The sequence below is a fragment of the Hyaena hyaena genome, unplaced genomic scaffold (genome assembly GCF_003009895.1).
Source record: "Hyaena hyaena isolate Hyena2069 unplaced genomic scaffold, ASM300989v1 scaffold_88, whole genome shotgun sequence".
NCBI lineage: Eukaryota > Metazoa > Chordata > Mammalia > Carnivora > Hyaenidae > Hyaena > Hyaena hyaena.
The window spans coordinates 1,972,361-1,993,012 of NW_024080720.1; the positions used below are offsets into that span (position 1 = coordinate 1,972,361).

The window sequence follows — 20,652 nt, forward strand, 5'->3', positions numbered from 1 at the left end:
AGCTGCGGATGAGAGCGCCGGACGCCCAAGGCGGAAGTGGAGGAGCAGCCGGAAGTATCCCGATTCCCAGCCAGACTGATCGTGTGACAGGCTTTGACAGGAGCGGGAGCTGCGGAAAGGAATCGGTGGCAATGGAGTTGGGCGAGCTGCTTTATAACAAGTCGGAGTACATCGAGACGGTGCGCTTGTCCAGGCATCAGATCTCCTCTTTCCAAGCCTGCGTCCCTTTGAGGCTGGTGTCGCCCTACTGCCCCACCCCGGGTCGCTTTGGCGTTTAGTCCGAGATTACACAGGATCACTCCGTGAATGGCTCAGCTTTGTTATTTATTCCCTGCATGGCCAGTTTAGGCTTTTTACATTTATTCCTGATTTCATCATAGAGATAAAATGCCTTCCAGAAAGCAGGATACGTCTCATCCACCTTAATACTAATAATAATTACAGGCTTCGGGCCTTTCAGAAGTTTTGGGGGGTTTTTTGTTTTGTTTTGTTTTTGTTTTGTTTGTTTTAAACTAACGGGTCGTAATTTGTTACTATGTGTTAAAAGATGGTTAAGTTTTTGGAATCAATACATGATGCGTGTAAATTGCTGGAGGTAGGTAAGTGCTCAGTCGGCGTTGCTATTATTATTTCTTTACTGAATTCTTGTACCTCAGATATGGGTAAAGTCATTATCCTGGAGTTAGGGCTATAAGTACAGAACTGAGACTTGAATCAATGTCTCTAACGTTAATAGGCTCTAGACCTACCACATCCAAATTCTCGATCCATTCCTGGAGTCTCTAGTTTCCTAATCCATCATTGCCTTGTTCATATGCTAGACTCATTCCATTGAGGATTACACCCCATTTTAAGTTCTTTTCTGCCCAATACGAGAGTTTTCTGGATGGAGACTTGTAGCCCAGAATCCACTCAATTTGTTCACCTCTGTGTTCTGCTCTTTCTTTTCAGGCATCTGGAAACAAAGTTAGTCGCCAGTCTGTGTTGTGTGGAAGTCAAAACATCGTTCTCAATGGCAAGGTAAGGGAGAAAGCCAGCTCCAGGATGCATACTTTTGCTTTCTCTTCACTAATTATCACATTAGCAGGGCAGATAATATGTTACCACGTCTCCCATTTATTGCTATGCATTTAAAAATTCTCTTTTTGGGGGGCGCCTGGTGGCTCAGTCAGTTAAGCCTCTGACTTCTGCTCAGGTCATGATCTCACAGTGTGTGGGTTCGAGCCCTGCATCTGACTCTGTACTGACATCAAGAGCTTGGAGCCTGCTTCAGATTCTCTGTCTGTCTGTCTGTCTCTCTGCCCTCCCCTGTCTCTCTCTCAAAAATAAACATTTAAAAAAACATACTAAAAATTCTCTTTTTCTATTCTCCAAATTTTATTGAATACAAAAAAGATTCCATAAAAGGAGGCAACAGAAAACCTTTTTTCTTTACGCCAGGAACAAAATACAGTGGCACCCAGAACTGAAGTTATTCTAAAGTGCTGTAGTGTACCTTAACTACTAGACACAAATATATATAGGCAACAAAATATTTTAGTGTAAAACTATAAAGTAAGGGCTCCTGGATGGCTCAGTCGGTTTAGCATCCGACCTCCGCTCAGGTCATGATCTCATGGTTTATAAGTTGAGTTCGAGCATTGGGCTCTGCATTGGTGGTACAGAGCCCGCTGGGATTCTCTCTCCCTCTCTTTCTCTGCCCCTTCCTCACTTGCATTCTCTCTCTCTCTCTCTCTCTCTCTCAAAGAAAATAAACTTAAAAAAAAAGAAACTAGAAAGTAGTAGTAATAAAATTAACTGTTTACTAATAATGATTCAGTATTAACTGAAACTCTTAAAATTGATTTGACACTCAGAAAAGACACTAAACTATGAAACAAATTTGCAAAATGGAATATGAAAGGCTGAGAATCTTGTCTGAATAAATTGAAACAGCAGAGAATGAAACATGGGAATAATATTATGACATTTCAGAACCAGAGAAAATATCCAGATACATTTGAGCTTGACATTGAAGTCCACAGTTGTTTCCTGCCAGTTTCCTTTGAAATTTTACATCTCTAACTTACAGACAGAAAGTAGTCTCACTGTAATCAAGCAATCACAATTTTTTTCAGTAGAGACTCAATTACTGTCTCCATTAGCTCATCATACTCTGAGATTTAATAGAAATATAGTTCAGTAATTAGGTGTGATTAGCCGTTATAGACACGCTGTTTCCGCACAGAATTAGAAAACTCATGTGGAAGATTTTTAGAAATCCCTTAGCTAATTTCAGAACAATTTTCTGTGATTTTGTAGGGAAGGTTTGTTTTTTAAATTGTGATATTTACAATCACTGTGCCATCATCACCACTATCTATTTCCAAAACTTTCATCACTCAAATAGAGGCTCTCTGCCCATTAAGGAATAATTCCCCATTCCCTCCTCACTACCAGTACCTAGTAACCTCAATCCACATTCATATAATATTTATCTTTTTTTAAAAAAATGTTTATTTTGGGGCTCCTGGGTGGCTTAGTCGGTTAAGCATCCGACTTTTGCTTAGGTCATGATCTCGCGGTTCGTGCCCTGCATCGGGCTCTGTGCTGACTGCCAGCTCAGAGCCTGGAGCCTGTTTCAGTCTGTGACTCCCTCTCTCTGACCCTCCCCTGCTCACGCTGTCTCTCTCTCTCTCTCCTAGAAATAAATAAAACATTAAAAAAAATTAATAAAAATGTTTATTTATTCTTGAGAGAGAGACAGAGGATGAGCAGGGGAGGGGCAGAGAGAGAGGGAGACACAGAATCTGAAGCAGGCTCCAGGCTCTGAGCTGTCAGCACAGAGCCCGATGTGGGGCTCAAACCCACGAACTGTGAGATCATGACCTGAGTTGAAGTCAGGCACTCAACCGCCTGAGCCACCCAGGCATTCCTGTCCTCTTTTCGTCTAGTTTATTCACAGCATAATGTCTTCAAGGCTCATCCATGTTACAGGATGTAAATTAATACCATATATATATGTTTACATCCGTGTAAACTATCTATTTATCTAGTTGTCTGTATTGTGTAGCCTTATTTGTCTTTCTGTTGCTTACTTTTTTTAAAAATCAGTCATTATAATAATCACAGTAGGAAACACGTATCACACTAAGTACCACTGTTCTCAGTTCTGTTTCTAAGATTCACTGTGGTTTGTGTATTTTCGCTGCTGTGTGCAGTTCCATTTATCCCCTGTCCTATGGCCGTTTTGTTTCCAGTTCTTTGTTTTGTCCCTTTCAGAATTTTGAAATTTCCGTTTCCCGAAACCCTTATATCAAGTGTCACAGTGCCTGCAGGAGTAGACAGGGACCAGATGAGTAAAGACTGGGTGCCAACAATAGTGTTGGGACCTGGTGAAGTGGTGAATCCAGGTCCTACCTAAGTCAAGGTGATTGTTGCCTGTGGGAATATAGGCCTATATTTCTAGAGCTTCTGATTTTCTCAGAAGAAACTGGAACTCTGTGGGTTTTTTAAATTTTTATTGTATTTATTTATTTATTTATTCTTGAGAGAGAGAGAGAGAGAGTGCGAGCGAGTGGAAGAGAGGGGCAGTGGGAGAGAGAGAGAAAATCTTAAGCCCCCCATGTTGGGGCTCGATCCCTCAACCCCACGACCCTGAGACCATGACCTGAGCTGAAGTCAAGAGTCAGATGCTTAACTGACTGAGCTACCCAGGCGCCCCCATATAGTGGAACGTTTTAAAAATTATCTTTATTAGAGTCCAAATATCCATTAGCTGATGAATGGATAAAGAAAATGTGGTTTATATATACAATGGAATACTACTTGGCAATGAGAAAGAATGAAATCCTGCCATTTGCAACAATGTGGATGGAACTGGAGCGTATTATGCTGAGTGGAATAAGTCAGTTGGAGAAAGACAGATATCATATGTTTTCACTCATATGTGGGATTTGAGAAACTTAACAGAAGACCATGGGGGAAGGGAAGGGGAAAAAATAGTTTCAAATAGAGAGAGAGGCAAACCATGAGACTCTTAAATACAGAGAACAAACTGAGGGTTAATGGGGGCAGGGGAAAATGGGTGATGGGCATTGAGGCGGGTACTTGTTGGGAGGAGCACTGGGTGTTGTATGGAAGCGATGAATCATGGGAATCTACTCCTGACGCCAAGAGTACACTGTATACACTGTATGTTAGCTAGCTTGGCAATAAATTATATTTAGGAAAAAATATATAATAAAAAATAAAAATGATCTTTATTGAGGTATAATTTACATACAATAAAGCATACCCATTTTAAGTGTGTAGTTTGACATGTTTTGATTGATGCATACACCTATGCAGCCACTACCACAGCTAAGATGTAAAATGTTTCCATCACCCTCATTTTCCTTGGACCCCTCTGTAGTCAATCCTCCTCCTACCCTTGGCCCCAGGTAACCATTGGTGTAAAGCTAATATAGATTAGCTTTGCATTTTCTAGAGTTTCTTATAATGGCAATTATGTACTCTGTCATCAGGCTTCTTTCACTCAGCATAATTTTTTGGGGTTTTTTGTTTTTGCTTTTGTTTTTTTATTTTTTTTTAATGTTTTTATTTATTTCTGAGAGAGAGAGAGAGAGAGAGACAGACAGCGTGAGCAGGGGAGGGTCAGAGAGAGAGGGAGACACAGAATCTGAAACAGACTCCAAGCTCTGAGCTAGCCATCAGCACAGAGCCCAATGCGGGGCTCAGACCCACGAACCACGAGATCATGACCTGAGCCAAAATCGGACGCTTAACTGACTGAGCCATCCAGGCGCCCCACAGCATGTTTTTGAGATGTATCCATGTTGTTGTGTATGTTAGTGGATTTATAGCTCACTGCTTTTTGTAGATGAGTAGTATCATTATGGAACTTTAAGACATACAAAAGTGGGGAGAACATATAATGAATCTCCATATATTCATTCACCAGCTTCTGCAATTAGCAATATTCTGACTTTTTTTTTTTTTTTTTTTAAATTTAAGAGAGAGAGAGAGACAGTGTGAGCAGGGGAGGGTCAGAAAGAGAGGAAGATACAGAATCTGAAGCAGGCTCCAGGCCCTGAGCTAGCTGTCAGCACAGAGCCCGATACAGGGCTCGAACCCATGAACCGTGAGATCCTGACCTGAGCTGAAGTTGGACGCATAACCGACTGAGCCACCCAGGAGCCCCACAATATTTTGACATTCTGTTTCACCAATACCCGCCCTGTAAACCCATACTTATTTTGACTGACATGAGGGCAGGGAGCTGGGTATTTTTAAAGGAAAGTGCACACGTCGTATTATTTCATCCATAAATACTTCAATATGTATTAGTAAGATTTAAAAACTTTAAAAATGACGAACACTCTTATTATATTTTTTAAGAAGCCAGTAATTTCCTAATATCATCTAACCCTTGGTCTATGTTCAGTCTTTCTAGTGTCTTAATATTAAGTCTTTTTACAGTTGGTTTCTTTGAATCAGGATCCAAATAAGGTCAAGTACACATTGTTTCTGGTTGATATATCTCTCAGGGCCCTTTAAATCTATAACAGTTCTCTTCCCCCATCCCATATTTTCTCCCTTTGCTACTTATATGTTGAGGAAACTGGCTCACTGTTGTAGAATTTTCAGATTTGGATTTGGCCAACTCTATTTGCATGAGCCATTGAATGGGGTCTCTATGCCCCTCTCCTGCCTCTTAATTAGTAGAGCTGAAGGCTTGATCAGATTCCTCTATCTCATGTTTATTTCTCTTTCTCTCACTCACAGCTGTTGTCATAGAGAAGGCTCATTCTTTCATTTTACCTTGATCCCCTGGAGTCATCTAAAGGGTCACTTTTCCTCCAGTCTTACCTGCCTCCTCCATTTAGACTCTAGGCTGCTTTCAGAGTAATATTTCTAAACTAAAGATTCAGTGTGTTAATCCTCTGCTTAAAAACTCTGATTACTTGGGGCGCCTGGGTGGCTTAGTCGGTTAAGCGTCCGACTTTCGCTTAGGTCATGATCTCGCGGTTCGTGGGTTCGAGCCCCGCGTTGGGCTCTGTGCTGACTGCCAGCTCAGAGCCTAGAGCCTGTTTCAGTCTGTGACTCCCTCTCTCTCTGACCCTCCCCTGCTCACGCTGTCTCTCTCTCTCTCCTTGAAATAAATAAAAAACATTAAAAAAAAAACAAAACTCTGATTACTTATATCCTCTAGGGCTATAAGCCTAAGCTTCTGTGCTCAGCATACATAAGGCCTGGTCGCTTGCTTACTTTTCTGGCTAGAACCACAGCCATATGCACTTTTTTTTTTTTTACCCCATTTATTCATTTATTCAAAAGACATTTCAAGAATGCCTACTCTTTACCAAGCATGGGGCATTAATCCCTCCACCCCACCCCAAACTTCTGATCACAGTATCCACACTGCAGCCCAAGCAGACAATCTTTGGGGAAGCCAGATACCATACCCTGCAGCATAGCACTTCATCTGAGTCTAGAATTGGGAAGAGGAACCAGAAACTCATTAGGTCCACCTGTGGGATTACAAGGTTGAAGGTAGTCGTGTTAGGAGGTCGGACAAAGGCAGGAGCAGCCTGGACTCTCACTGAGCTAAGGCTTGGGGGCAGGTGGAAGTGAGTAAACCTGAGGAGGTGAGTGAACTTGGGGTACCACATTCTCAGTGAACGTCTGTTTATTCAGTGAGTCCTATTTGTGGAATATACTGGGAACCTCTTCCACTGAGTCAGTGTTACAAGGCCCATTCTCTTTACCTTACAAGTCATCCCTTTTCCCAGAACATATGACTCTGTAGGTCAAAGCATAACTTCAGTAAGTGTCTTGTTACCTACTCTTTTCTGTTTTGTTTTCAGCTGTGCTGGTAGTTATTTTTTTAAATGTGCTTTGTTTTGTAGACCATTGTGATGAATGACTGTATTATCCGAGGGGACCTGGCAAATGTGAGAGTTGGACGTCATTGTGTTGTGAAAAGTCGGAGTGTCATAAGGCCACCATTCAAGAAATTCAGCAAAGGGTATGTAATTTAATTACCTTGTTTGGGTCTTGGGTGGGTTGCTGCTGCTGGTGGTGTGTTCCGTGTGTTGAGGTGTGGTGTAAGGAGCAGGTCTGTGCTATTGTTTGGGACACGGAAGAAGAATTCACTATAATGAACACAGCTCTAGTGGTGGTGGTCTTAGTCTGGTTGTTGGTTGGTTACCAGAAATAGAATCCACTTAAACTAGGGGAAAAAAGCAAAGGGGATTCTGATGAAACAGACAGGGACATATTTAATGGACTCTCAGAGTAGGAGAAGGTGCCAGGCCTCACAAGGGACTAGCGCCTAGAACTGGAGAGCTAGCCAGAATCACGACAACTAGTCTGTTGCTCTGTCACTGAGATTATACCGCTTCTCATATGTCCTTGTCTCTGCGTTTCTACTTCCCTCCCCTCTCTTATACATGGTCTTTGCCTTCCCCCATTTCTCATGGAGCCTTCCTGAGCCCCCTAATTTATATCAATTCTCTGTTTAAGCTTCAACAGATACCGACCAAGGATTTTTAGGTCTTATTTACAGAATCTTGGGAGAGGAAATCTGATTGGCTCACCTTGACTTGAGTGCCCACCCCTCTCTTAACAGTTGTGACCCAGAGGGCAGGGTCAAGTCAGGCCCACTGTTCTCACAGTGGGAATAAGGATTGCCCAAGAAAGGACATGGACAGGGCAGGAAAACTGTCCCCTATGCCTCATGTGCTGGTTTTGGGGTTTGATTTATTTTTGGGATTATTTTGTTTGGTTTTGGTTTTGGTTTTTTGGTGGGTTTTCTTTTTTGTTTTTTGTGTTTTTTTTGCCTCTCCCTCTTTTCCCACCTAGCTTCTACCTCTGGCACTGTCTGCATGTCATTGAGTAAGTCAGCAAGCATTTACTGAGTGCTTTTTTTAGGTCAGTCACTAGGTTATATGCTGGGTACATAAAGATGGATGAAATTGCATTCTGCCTCAAAGTTCTCAAAACCTAGTGGTAGAAACAATTACACAAGTAGATAGCTACTATAAAATACGGTAGTATAATGTGGTAGCCACTGTATAATGTCACACTTCTGTCATAGGGCTATGAACATGGTTTAGGGAGGAACAGAGAACAGAGCAACCAACTGAGACTGTAATACCTAGGAACGCGCAGAAATGATCCTGCATTTCTCAGAATGAGGTCAGATTCCAGACTTTCTATTACATACAGGAACTGGAGCAGGGAGTCTGTAAGTCATTCACATGAAAACATTTGCTCATTAGCTCAGAAGGCAATTGGGGGAAAACTAGAAAACCTCATGGTAGCCTTTTGTGGTTACATACTGTAACAGGTACTCTGCTAGAGTTGTTGACTCTCCCTTCTGATAATGGCATTGCTGGGCTGGGTATGGTCTCAGCAAAGCACTAAGAATAAATAATAAATATGGGGTTTATTGGTGAATTGGGAGGATATATAAGTGAGAATAGTTCACATGAGAAATATAGAAGTATAAAAGTGTAAATAGCAACACATGCATAGCAAGTGACTTTAGGAGCACCTGGGGGGCCCAGTCATTTGGGTGTCCGACTCTTGATTTCGGCTCAGGTCGTGATCTCATGGTTCATGAGATCAAGCCTCATGTCAGATTCTATGCTGAGCACGTAACCTGCTTGGAATTCTCTCTCTCCATCTCTGTCTGCCCCTAACCAGCTTGTGTGTGTTCTCTCTCTCTCAAAATAAAAAAACATTAAAAAAAGGGAGTGTGTGCATTTCTACCTACCCTCGTCCCACATATGTCAATATCAGAACCAGGCAGTGGAAAATAGAACCAGATCAGAATATCAGGTTTGGAGGGGCTCCTGGGTGGCTCAGTTGGTTAAGCATCTGGCTTCGGCTCAGGTCATGATCTCATGGTTTGTGGGTTCAAGCCCCGCGTCGGGCTCTGTGCTGACAGCTAGCTCAGAGCCTGGAGCCTGCTTCAGATTCTGTATCTCCCTCTCTCTCTGATCCTCCCCTGCTCATGCTGTCTCTATCTCTCTCTCAAAAATAAATTTTAAAAAAACATTTAAAAATTAAAAAAAAAGAATATCAGGTTTGGAATTTTAATTAATTAATTTTTAAGTTTTTTTATTTAGAGAGAGAAAAAACGCAAGTCGGGGAGGGACAGAGAGAGAGAGGGAGAGAATCCCAAGCAGGCTCCACACTGTCAGGGCAGAGCCTGACACAGGGCTCATGAGATCATAACCTGAGCTGAAATCAAGAGTCGGACACTTAAGTGACTATGCCACCCCAAGCATCCCTGGAATTTTTAATTTAAAAGTAAAGGACTGATGGTGCTGCTGTAGGCTGTGATAAGATTAAGGAATTCATTGTCACATGAGGGGTGCAGATCAAAAATATGAATGGATTAAGGAAGATTTAAATAAATTTTAGGCCCTCAAAGGACAGATATGATCTCCAACAAAATATTCCTGACAAAATAGAACACAGGACTAGAAAGAGCCAATGAGCATCCAGCTAATTTATTTTACTTCCAGTCCAAATATTTTACATCCCAGTGTTTTGAAATTACTTGTAAATATGATCCTAGAACCACTGTCCATGACATTTGAAGATTCATGGAGAATGGGAATGATGTAAGAAGTCTGGAGAAAGCCCCCTCACTCGTACTCATCCTTCAAGTCTTGGCTTACATATCACTTTCAATTAAACTTTTACCAAACTGCAAATCTAGGTAAAGTCTCCTCATTATATACTCTCATATCTTGGTGCTTTTCATCTGTAGCACTAATCACAGTTGTAATTAATTACTTACATAATCATTTATTTAACCTCTCTTCTCTTGATTGCAAGCTCCTCACTGGCAGGGTTGTGTGCCTTTTGCTTGCCATTATGTCTCCAGTTCCTAGCATAGAATCTGGCATATAGTAGGCACTCAAGAAAATCATTGAATATACAAATGTTTAGAATGTTGAATGCTAGAAAATACATCCCCAAAATCTGATGTCAGTTCCTTAAAGCCCTGTAGAGCAGATTACTGAAAATGTGACCTATGAGCATTTTCAAGGAGACAGGAATGAACAAAAGCTTCATTCATTTGGTACCAGCTCTTTTAGATTGGAGGGTCTCTGCTCCTGCTTTGCTGTTTCCTTACACACTGCTTGTCTAATATTTCTGATTTTGAGCTAGTCATCACCTTCATCTTCAACATTATAGAATTCCCCTAGCCCGAGGATTCTTGCCTTGCTAGGAGTAGTCTTGTTCAGATACAATGATAAAGTTGAGAATACGGTCTAGAGTTCTATAAACCTCGACCAAAAGCACATCACCTTGACATGTTTTTGTTTGTTCATTTTCTTTTCCTTCTCTAGCGTTGCATTTTTTCCTTTACATATTGGGGACCATGTCTTTATTGAGGAAGATTGTGTGGTCAACGCAGCTCAGATTGGCTCTTACGTTCATGTCGGCAAGAACTGTGTGATTGTGAGTATGGTGTCCTGGCTGGCTAAATGGCCTTTCTTCCCTCAAGCTCACGTCCCTCCCATCAGTGGACCTCCACTTTTTTTTTTTTTAATGTTTTCTTTCTTTCTTTTTTTTTTTTTTAATATTTTTATTTATTTCTAGGAGAGAGAGAGAGAGAGCGTGAGCAGGGGAGGGTCAGAGAGAGAGGGAGTCACAGACTGAAACAGGCTCCAGGCTCTGAGCTGGCAGTCAGCACAGAGCCCGACGCGGGGCTCGAACCCACGAACCGCGAGATCATGACCTAAGCAAAAGTCGGATGCTTAACCGACTAAGCCACCCAGGCGCCCCTGTGGGCCTCCACTTTTGTTACCAAGCAGGGTAAAAGTAGTTTCTGGCCTACTGGAATTATTATTGGATTTGGAGGTTTTTAGGCATTAATAATCATGGCTAAACTTTATCAGACCTCTTCTATATGATGTTAAACTCTTTCCTTTGATGATCTTATTTGACCTTCATAACCATCCAAGGGTGATAGGTACTATTATTATTGCTATTTGTGGGTAAGAAGCCTGAAGACCTTAGATATTAGAGGATTTGACAGGGTTATTAAGTGGTAGAGCTGGGATTCAAACCCAGGCAGCACAAATGACCATGCCCCCACATGCCTACTTGTTGCCTTACCTCCAGGAGCATACAGTGTACGTACAAAGGGGATGACATTAGGGAAACTGCAAGTAGTTCAGAGTGATGGGTGTGCAGGGTACAAGCGAGCCCTTCCTCAGTGGAACCTATAGGACCCTGGCCCACAGGAGCCTTAGCATCCACTTGTTTCATCCGGCCAGGGCTTTACAAATTTGGGCTTCTTAGTATTTCATAGATAAAGAGATTGGTTTCAGTTGGAATTTATGAAAACATCCTGGGTGAGAATATTAATGACACTAGGTGAATTGCCTTAAGGTTTAGGGAAGATGCTTCCTATATTTTAAATCTGTACCCACATTCTAGAGTCTTGGAAAAGGCAAGAACTTTCCATGTTTTTAAATGGCTGTTCCCAATAATGCAGAGGCAACTCTCTGCTCTGGATAAGATTCAGGTATCAAGGGGCGCCTGGGTGGCTTAGTCGGTTAAGCGTCCGACTTTCGCTTAGGTCATGATCTCGCGGTTCGTGGGTTCGAGCCCCGCATCGGGCTCTGTGCTGACTGCCAGCTCAGAGCCTGGAGCCTGTTTCAGTCTGTGACTCCCTCTCTCTCTGACCCTCCCCTGCTCACGCTGTCTCTCTCTATCTCCTAGAAATAAATTAAAAAAAAAAAAATTTAAAAAAAAAAAAAAAAGATTCAGGTATCAAAATACTTGCCGAATCTGGGGTCCCTGGGTGACTCAGTCGGTTAAGCATCTGACTCTTGATTTTGGCTCAGGTCATGATCTCATGGTTCATGAGTTCGAGCCCCACATTGGGCTCTGCACTGATAGCATGGAGCCTGCTTGGGATTCCCTCTCTTTCTCTTTCTCTCTCTCTCTCTCTCTCTCTCTGTCCCTCCGCTGCTTATGCTCTCTCTCTCTCAAAATAAATAAATAAACTTAAAATAAAAAATACATCCTGAAACCATGCAGTCATATTCCACAAGCGAAGATGGACCATGCAATGGAGAGCCATGTGGCTGTGGAAATCTGACTTCTTAGTTATAATTAAGGGAAGTTGTTTTGCCAGATATTCTGCAAAGGAGTCCCTCTGTATGTATCAGAGACAGAGAGTCTTTAGTTTGGCATGATGTTGAAGAAAGGGGGAAAACAGTGAAACTCATTCTGTTCAACAAAAGCTGGCTTTCTAAGTCACAGCTAGGTTTTTCTTTTTCTTTCTTTTTTTTTTTTTTTAAGTTTATTTATTTATTTTCAGAAAGAGAGAGAAAGTGAGAATCCGGGAGGGGCAGAGAGAAAGGGAGAATCCCAAGCAGACTCTGCACTGCTCGGGGCTAAAACCCCCAAACCATGAGATCATCACCTGAGCCAAAGTCAGATGCTTAACTGACTGAGCCACCCAGGCGCCCACAGCTGGATTTTTTTGACACTTTCTGCAGCAAAATGATGACATCCTTATACTAGCCTAGGTGTTAGTCCTGTCCTTTATCCCCAGAGCAAAATGTCTGAAACGTTAAAATCCAAATGCTCTTCCTGGTACTGAGGGAATTCTAGTCTTCTTGTCCTGTGTTCTGCTTTTTGTGCCACTTAAAAAAAAATTTTTTTAAACATTTGTTTATTTTTGAGAGAGAAAGAGAAACAGAGCATGAGACAGAGAGGGAGACACAGAATCTGAAGCAGGCTCTAGGCTCTGAGCTGTCAGCACAGAGCCCAATGCGGGTCTCGAACTCGGGAACAGTGACACTTAACTGACTGAGCCACCCAGGCACCCCTTTAACACTTTCCAATACATCAGTTCATGGCATAGTCATTGTTGAGCATTGGCAGTATTTATTCAAATCCTCAAGGTAATCTCAAGAGAAAAATTCTTTTAGAATTCTAGAATCTCGGAGCTAGCAGGACTTCTTTTAGAGTCCAGCTGTCCCTGTGACCCACAGATCCTTCCTCTAGCACTCATTTTGGAAGTGTGAAGACATGGGTGTCAATCAGAACTGCCTGAATGCCTACAGGAAAAGCCTAACAGGCAGTCTTAACAGTCATTGTTATTGCACTGTGAGCTTTGCCTTTATTATCTCTAATCCTCACAGCATCCGGAAGGTTTGGTTTTATGTTCTGTTTCACAGATGAGGAAACCAAGGCTCAGAGATGCTAAATAACTTGTATAAGGAGATGTAAGTAGCTGTAATACTGGCAACATGTAGTTCTTCACTCCTCCTTGGAAAGTTCGCCACAAAAGAATAAAGAAGTAGTTTCAGCTTTTAACCTCCTCACCTATTGCCAATCTACTCATGCCTAAGAAGTACTGGCATTTTTACTTTTGCTTCTATTTAATTGATCAGTTTGCCCAGAATGCTCTGAAAGCTGATTAAGCATCATTTGTCTGAGTGGGCAAAATGGCTAACTAGTGGACACGATAGGTACCTACTACAGCAGTTCTGGTGGCTGGTGGGACACAGAGCAAAGTTTTATTCACGTTGCTCTTCCTTTCTAAGGCCCTTTGTCTGCAGATGCCCTGTATGTGAATGTAGCATGCCTGATGCAGCATATTCAGTTTCATTTCACTCAGTGCCTCGTGTCCTTAGTCTGTATTATTAGGGGCTTAGGTGCCATAGGGTATCTTTGAGTTAATTTGGGACTCACCAGGGGAGCTGGCCATCTGCTGTATATTTGGCCAATAGGGGCACCTGGGTGGCTCAGGTGGTTAAGCATCCAAGTTTCAATTTCAGCTCAGATCATGATCGCACAGTTCATGAGATTGAGCCCCCACATCAGGCTCTATGCTGACAGCACAAAGCCTGCTTGGGATTCTCGCTCTCCCCTCCCCTGCTTGTGCATGCATATCTATGCTCTCTCTTTCTCAAAAATAAAGAAAGAAATGAATAAAAAAGAAATTGCCAGTAGTAGGTAATTATGGGAGAGAACTTTCTAAGAGTGAACGAGAAGCTGCAGTTATAACTTGTTTCTGAGCTGCAGATACTGTCAAGCATTGCCAAGGCTATTATCCATTAGCCACAGACAGCTTAGCAGTCACTTAAAAAATTCAGACTGAGAAGTATAAACTTTGTAAAAAATTCTTTTGGCAATTTACTTGGAAATTCCTAGAAATACATAATGATGTGGGTATTTATGTTTAATGTTTTGTTTATTTTTGAGAGAGAGCACACAAGTTGGGGAGGGACAGAGAGAGAGGGGAATAGAAGATCTGAAGCAGGCTTTATGCTGTCAGCGGCAAGCCTGATGCAGGGCTCAAACTCACAAACTGTGAGATCATGACCTGAGCTGATATCAGACGCTCAGTCACCTGAGCCACCCAGGTGCCTGATTTGGGTATTTAATAATGGGGAAATTTTTAATACGGCTTTCATATCCCTTAGTAAAATCTGAGATCTGGATAAGTTAGCATTGTTCTGATGTTGTTAGGAATTCCCATTGTCAGCCAAATGTGCTTTATCAGACCAACTGACCAAAACACAAGTGAACTCACGGGGTCTGGTGATGTAAATGCAGTCAATAAAGACCAAATCTTTCATTTAGTTTGCAGGTAGTCTGAGGCACAATGTTAATCTGTATATAGAAGCCTCTCCTTCGCCTTAACCCATGAAACAATGAATCTATCAGACCTTTTTTCTTGCCCTCAAAATGCTGTCGGTGATAGCAGAATTGAAAAGTGAAGGCAGTGGATGAAGTCAAGCACAAGGCTTGGCTGAAACCTTCAAAATGAACATGTTGGCTAATATGAACCAAGAGTACAAAAGTAGATCCTAATTCTATGCACAAAATGGCTCCAGGGGTTCAATTGATGTCATGAGAATTAGTCTCCTTCTCTTCCCCACTTTTCTCTATGAGACTGTCAGGCAGGTTCTTCCTTCACGGAAACAAGACAGCTGGTCCAGGTGTCCATCCTAGCCATGGAAAGAGCTTCTTTTCCCAGTAGTCCAGCAGAAGCTCTGATGTTGAGATTCATCAGACTGATCTGGCTCATTCCCTAAACCAGTTGCCATGTCCAGGCTTAGAGTTTGGGGTTAGGACGGGAACTGTGATGGGCAGGGGGTGGTAACCAAGGGCAATATGGGTCCTGTTGCCAGAAGAAAGGAGAATGAATGTTGAACAAGCAAAATAATAGATGTCCACTAAATAACAAAAAAAAAAAGGAAATTGTACAACTTTTGGAAGACTGCATTTCACTCTGTAATGCTTAAGATAACCTGAACTGTCCCTAGCATACAACCCCCTCCCTGAGTTCACATACACACACACTCACACTCGCACACAAGCACACTCCTACCTCCTTCTGCTTGTGAGATGCCACCCAAAGTAGAGAACTGTGGCCAAACCTCTTGTCATTGTCCCTGCCGTATGATATCAGGAATGGAGAATATATAAAATAGCATCCTACACAGCAGACCAGACAACTTTTACTCCATTTCCTGATCTGTTTCCTAGTGACGATTTTCATTTCAGGGACGCCGGTGTGTGTTGAAAGATTGCTGCAAAATTCTTGACAACACGGTTTTACCCCCAGAAACTGTGGTACCACCATTCACTGTCTTCTCTGGCTGCCCAGGTAAGCTTGGGTGTTGATTATCAAAGCTCAAGTTGTTTTTCCATCACAAAAGTAATGGGTACATCTTCTGTCTCTGACAATATATTGATCTAGCTAATTTAAAAGCTTCTCCTGTGACGGAGTCCCTCGAAATGCTATCTGAAACGTAACCAGTATCTTTTTAAATGTATAATTGGGTTCACAAGGAAATTTCAAGCAAAGAGGAAACTAAATCCACACTATAAGGATGTTTAAGTTTATGTATCTTCATAATAGAGTGGTTTAGGGTTTGATACTCCTGCGGGGATGAGAGATAGAGCCTTGCATCCACACATGGCAGAGAGATCTTCCTGAAGGGTGATCTCTTGATAAAAAGTTGATATAGAATAAACCTACCACTAGCACAGGAAAAGCACAAAGAAGCAAGTCTCTCTTGGCCTGGGCTCTGGGTGGAAAAAGAAAAAGTTTGTCCAGAGAATTCTAACAATGGCTTCACATTGACTGGGAGTTTATACTTCCCACACTGCCCAGGAAAGCCCAACTGAAAAGTTGACATAATATATAGTCTAGGACCAATGATACCTATAGGACCTGAGAAGAGCAAATATATTGCCTCTTGACCTTGGCTGATGGAATGCCCTCAAGTAAAGCCCTCATGAACTCAAGAGTTCCAAATGGTCAAACATGTGAGCAAACAAAAGTCATACATGCTCATCCTAGAAAACTTGGAAAACACTGGAAAGCAGAAGGAAAAAGAAAACCTCAAGTCCCATGCTCTCAGCCCAAGACGGTCTCTTTTCTTTTCTGTGTTGTTTTATATGGTTGAAGTCATGCAGCATGTACAGAAGCTCCCCAGAGATGCACAGATGGAAGATGCTATGTAGAGAGAGATTTGACAGTAGATGAGATCTACCACTGGGTGGTTTAGTTGTTTTTCCAATTAAAAAACTCATTACTTAGATCATTAACTGTGAGTTTCAAAGATGTACAGAATCATCCACTCAGACTCTTTGGGGAAGAAATTGACCAATCTGCTGTTTGATGCACCTTTGCCTTTGCAGAGGAGGAAGGAGAGCCCTGCTGAGTCATCCTCCCTTATGGCAGAATTCAACTGTGGAAAGTTGAATCATTCTTAGCAAGTGCAGATCAGAACAGCCCTTACAGTTGTTTTAGTTTGATTGTTAAACAGGTACCTGATCTGAGGTGAGAAGTATATTGCCAGAGAAGTATCCTTTTTTTTTTTTTCAATGTTTATTTATTGTTGAGAGAGAGAGCAGGGGAAGGGCAGAGAGAGAGGGAGACAGAATCCAAAGCAGGCTGTGCTGTCAGTGTAAAGCCTGACTTGGGGCTTGAACCCATGAATCATGATATCATGACCTGAGCAGAAGTTGGACACTCAACCGACTGAGCCACCCAGGCGCCCCCACCAGAGAAATATCTTGATCACTTTTAACTTTTTAAAGGTCCTTAGAACCAACTATGGTCTTTGGGCACCGAGGGCAGAGGCAGGGAGGCACCACTTTGTATTTGAAATCCAAATAAGTGGTTTAGAGGTTCTGATGTGTTCAGAGGTTCTGATGGAGGATTTAAGCTGCCTGAGACCTTAGAGATCATTGCATAGACGGGGGGAACTAGAGAGGTGTGGGGTGTGTACAGGGTCAGAGCTGGCTCATGGGAAAGCCTTGACTAGCACCTAAGACCCCTTATTTAGAATCCAGTACTTTCTAAGGGCCCCACCTCTTGAAACTGAGCAGTGGAACAAAATGAAAGGCAAACCATCTGGAAAGAATTTTGGCCAAAATTGCGTACAGGAGTCAGACAGAAGTGATTGAAGGAATAGCCTGGCATAACTGTCTAAGAATACAGGCCTAACATGATGAGATCCGATGTTTCATGAGGAGCTGAAAATCTGAATTTTTATGTGATATCCCTGGACTTTTAAATATTGGCTGCTAACTTTTTAAAAAGATTAAATACTATGCAGACCAAACATAGGTTTATGAATCTAACACGGGCTGCTCATTCGTAAAAGGTTCCTGTGTGAATTTTGTATTTTTAAGACCTTTTTTCCATCAGACCTGTTATTTTCTCTCTCTGTAATATGCATGTATTTGTTCTTGTACGTATGTTAATGTGTAGGTATGTGTATTCACATGTATATATACATACTTGGGTATATAATACAGGTGTATGAAACTGTTTACACCTGTATAAACAGACTCTCACTCTCTTTTTTTTTTTTTTTTTTTAAATGTTTTATTTATTTCTAGGAGAGAGATAGAGACAGCATGAGCAGGGGAGGGTCAGAGAGAGAGGGAGTCACAGACTGAAACAGGCTCCAGGCTCTGAGCTGGCAGTCAGCACAGAGCCCGATGCAGGGCTCGAACCCACGAACCGCGAGATCATGACCCAAGCGAAAGTCGGACGCTTAACCGACTAAGCCACCCAGGCGCCCCCAGACTCTCACTCTCTATTCTGTTTGGAAACTTGCTTTCTTAACAGTGTATCTTGGGCATCTTTTCTTATCAGTATGTAAAGAGATATATTCCTTTTAATGGTTATGTGTTTTTCATTCCATAAATGTACCTACCACAGTGTAACTCATCAATTCCCAGGTATAATGGATCATTAGACATTGCCTTTGGTTTTTCACTATTAGAAACTTTGCTGCCGTTAATATTCTTGTACACATACTGTTCAGTTGGGCTAGGTTATTTGTAGGATAGATTCTTAGAAGTTGGATTGTCAGGTCACAGGGTATGAACTTTTAAAAATTTGCTAGATTTTCCAAAATCGCTCTTCAAAACAGTTGTACAAATGTATACTCCCCACCCCCCCCATAATGTATGAGAGTGACTTTTCCTGGAAATCCTTAAATACAATTTTTTGCCTTTGTATAGGATATTTCTGTTCTACTTCCATCCATGACTTGTATGTAGTGGGTTTGGGGACTGCATTCAGTTTCACTGTATGAACAGCAGAGCAGTTTCTTACCTCCACGGTGCTCCCCTTGGCTTGTCCGGGAGATATCACACCAGAATTCAGGGGATGGACAAACCCATCCTGGAACAGCCTCCAGTGGAGTCAAAGGTGCCTTAATAATCTCTTTTACCTGGAATTTATGTATCCATTCAGGGAATTGTATTATTTGTCTCCCCCCCACACACAAATTCCATCTCAGAGATGTGGTCAGTAAAAATACTCTGCTAGCATTGAAGATGGAAGACTTGGAGTTAGATGTTCATAAGTACAGAAAAGAGGCCTCTAGGGGTTTAAACCGAAATCAGAGCTGCTGTCCTCCCTCGGCTCCTGTTGGTTGACTAGGTCTTTCTTTCCCCAGGACTGTTTTCAGGGGAGCTCCCAGAATGTACCCAGGAGCTGATGATTGACGTCACCAAGAGCTACTACCAGAAGTTTTTGCCCTTGACGCAGGTCTAATGTCCCTGCCTCGTGTATCGAATTTGCTTGAGCTCTAAGATGAACTTGGGGACAAAGTGAGCCAGCCAGCATCTACAGAGAGCTCTTGTGTCTCTGATACCTTCCACCCTCTTTTTTTGTTTGTCTGGTTTTGTTTAATTCTTTAGAATTTCTCAATCCTTCCAGGCTCTAAGCTCTTAAGACTTTAATAACAGAATGCCTGGAGGAGTTGTGTCCAAATGCTGTGCTTAAACCTTATCTATTAACAGTCACTCCATACCATTATCTGTGGAACACAGAATCATCTGTTCCCAACACTCCTACCCCTCGGTCCTGTGGATGACTGGATCCTGCCGAAACAGGCCCGCCGAGCACAGCCCTGTCCCAGCGTGGAGGTCACAGAGCTGGTGTGCTGCTCTCGGCCATTAGCTGCTCACATGGAGCGCTCTCAGCTTTCCTGAGCTAACACATTTGCCAGTTGCCACAATTGCTCATGGTCTTGGCAGGGGGAAAGTGTGACTTTTCAGAGCCCAGATTCCTGTTTGCTACTGAAACTTGAAGGGAGAGGTGGTTAGCATTTCTCTCCTTCCCAAAATGACCTTAACTGTCCTTTTAACCCAGGGTGATTAATAAAAGACTTTCTAGCATTCTGTTCTAGGGCCTTTGGCTTTTGCTAGAGGGGAGGCCCTCAGCACCCAGGTTTTATTTTTGCAAAGACCCAGGTTTGAGCCTCCCGTGTGGACGGGCTAGTCTGGCAGTCACTCCTTGCCTCATGGTATTTAGAGGCAACAACATATGCCTTATTTCCTTGAAGACATAGTATTTGTGACAATTATTCTCTAGCCTAGAACCATTCATCCATTCTGTATTTGCCATAAACCTCACAGTTCAGACCAAAATATCTGTACCTGGACCCAATCGTATACATGGGCCTCTTACAGTCATATACGGGCACCTCTTAAATCACTCTGTGGGCACAGAGCCCCAAGGAGTAAATGAAGTTACCAGTGCTGTTCTTACCTCCTCCTGGGTAATAACACAACCCTGCCTGGTTCTGCTCTGACCTCTTGGTCTAAAAGGAAGAGTTAGAAGGGAAGGCCTGAGAAGCTTACCTTTGCTCAGTGCTCTGATTCTGCTGTGAACAGGGTAGGAAGTTTAGCCTTGAAGATTAAGGATCTAGCAGGAGCTATCCCGACTTAATATCTGGTTGTGGGGTTAAAATGGCTCCATGTGATGATCTCTACTACGCCGATATAAAACCATATTCTGGTTTGTCTTTTTTTTTTTGTTTGTTTGTGCATTAAAAGATTGACACATAAATCATTTGAAAGTGATCCCTCTCTATCTCCAGTGAGGCTACTTTACTGCACACCTGGTGCCCTGCTGCAGACTTGACATTCACTAGTTGGCTTACGGCTCACAACAACCCAGTAGGGTGGATGTTATTCCCATTTTACAGATGAGAAAAAACCTCAAAGATCTTAGATAACTGGTCCAGTTCATACAATGAAGAAGTGACTGACCCAGGTAGTCACAGGACACCCGTCTGGCAGTGTAGCCGTGTTATTCAGCTCTGCCCTGGTAAGATGAGACTAGGCTTGCCCTTGGAGCAC

At 42.4% G+C, this 20,652-nt stretch overlaps 1 protein-coding gene across 1 annotated transcript; it reads left to right on the forward strand.

Moving 5' to 3' along the window:
- The first annotated feature begins 27 nt into the window (after positions 1-27).
- DCTN5 (dynactin subunit 5) lies at positions 28-20,362 on the forward strand. Its single transcript, XM_039234452.1, has 6 exons — positions 28-179; positions 952-1,020; positions 6,891-7,009; positions 10,353-10,464; positions 15,541-15,643; positions 18,963-20,362. Exons 1-6 carry the CDS (start codon positions 132-134, stop codon positions 19,058-19,060), a joined length of 549 nt encoding a protein of 182 aa, XP_039090383.1. The 5' UTR covers positions 28-131; the 3' UTR covers positions 19,061-20,362.
- Positions 20,363-20,652: the final 290 nt, after the last annotated feature.

Coding starts and splice junctions, on each gene's coding strand:
- DCTN5 (XM_039234452.1), top strand. CDS start 132: ATGGAGTTGGGCGAGCTGCTTTATAACAAGTCGGAGTACATCGAGACG. Junction 10,465..15,540: donor TCGGCAAGAACTGTGTGATT/GTGAGTATGGTG, acceptor TTTTCATTTCAG/GGACGCCGGTGTGTGTTGAA. Junction 15,644..18,962: donor TGTCTTCTCTGGCTGCCCAG/GTAAGCTTGGGT, acceptor TTCTTTCCCCAG/GACTGTTTTCAGGGGAGCTC.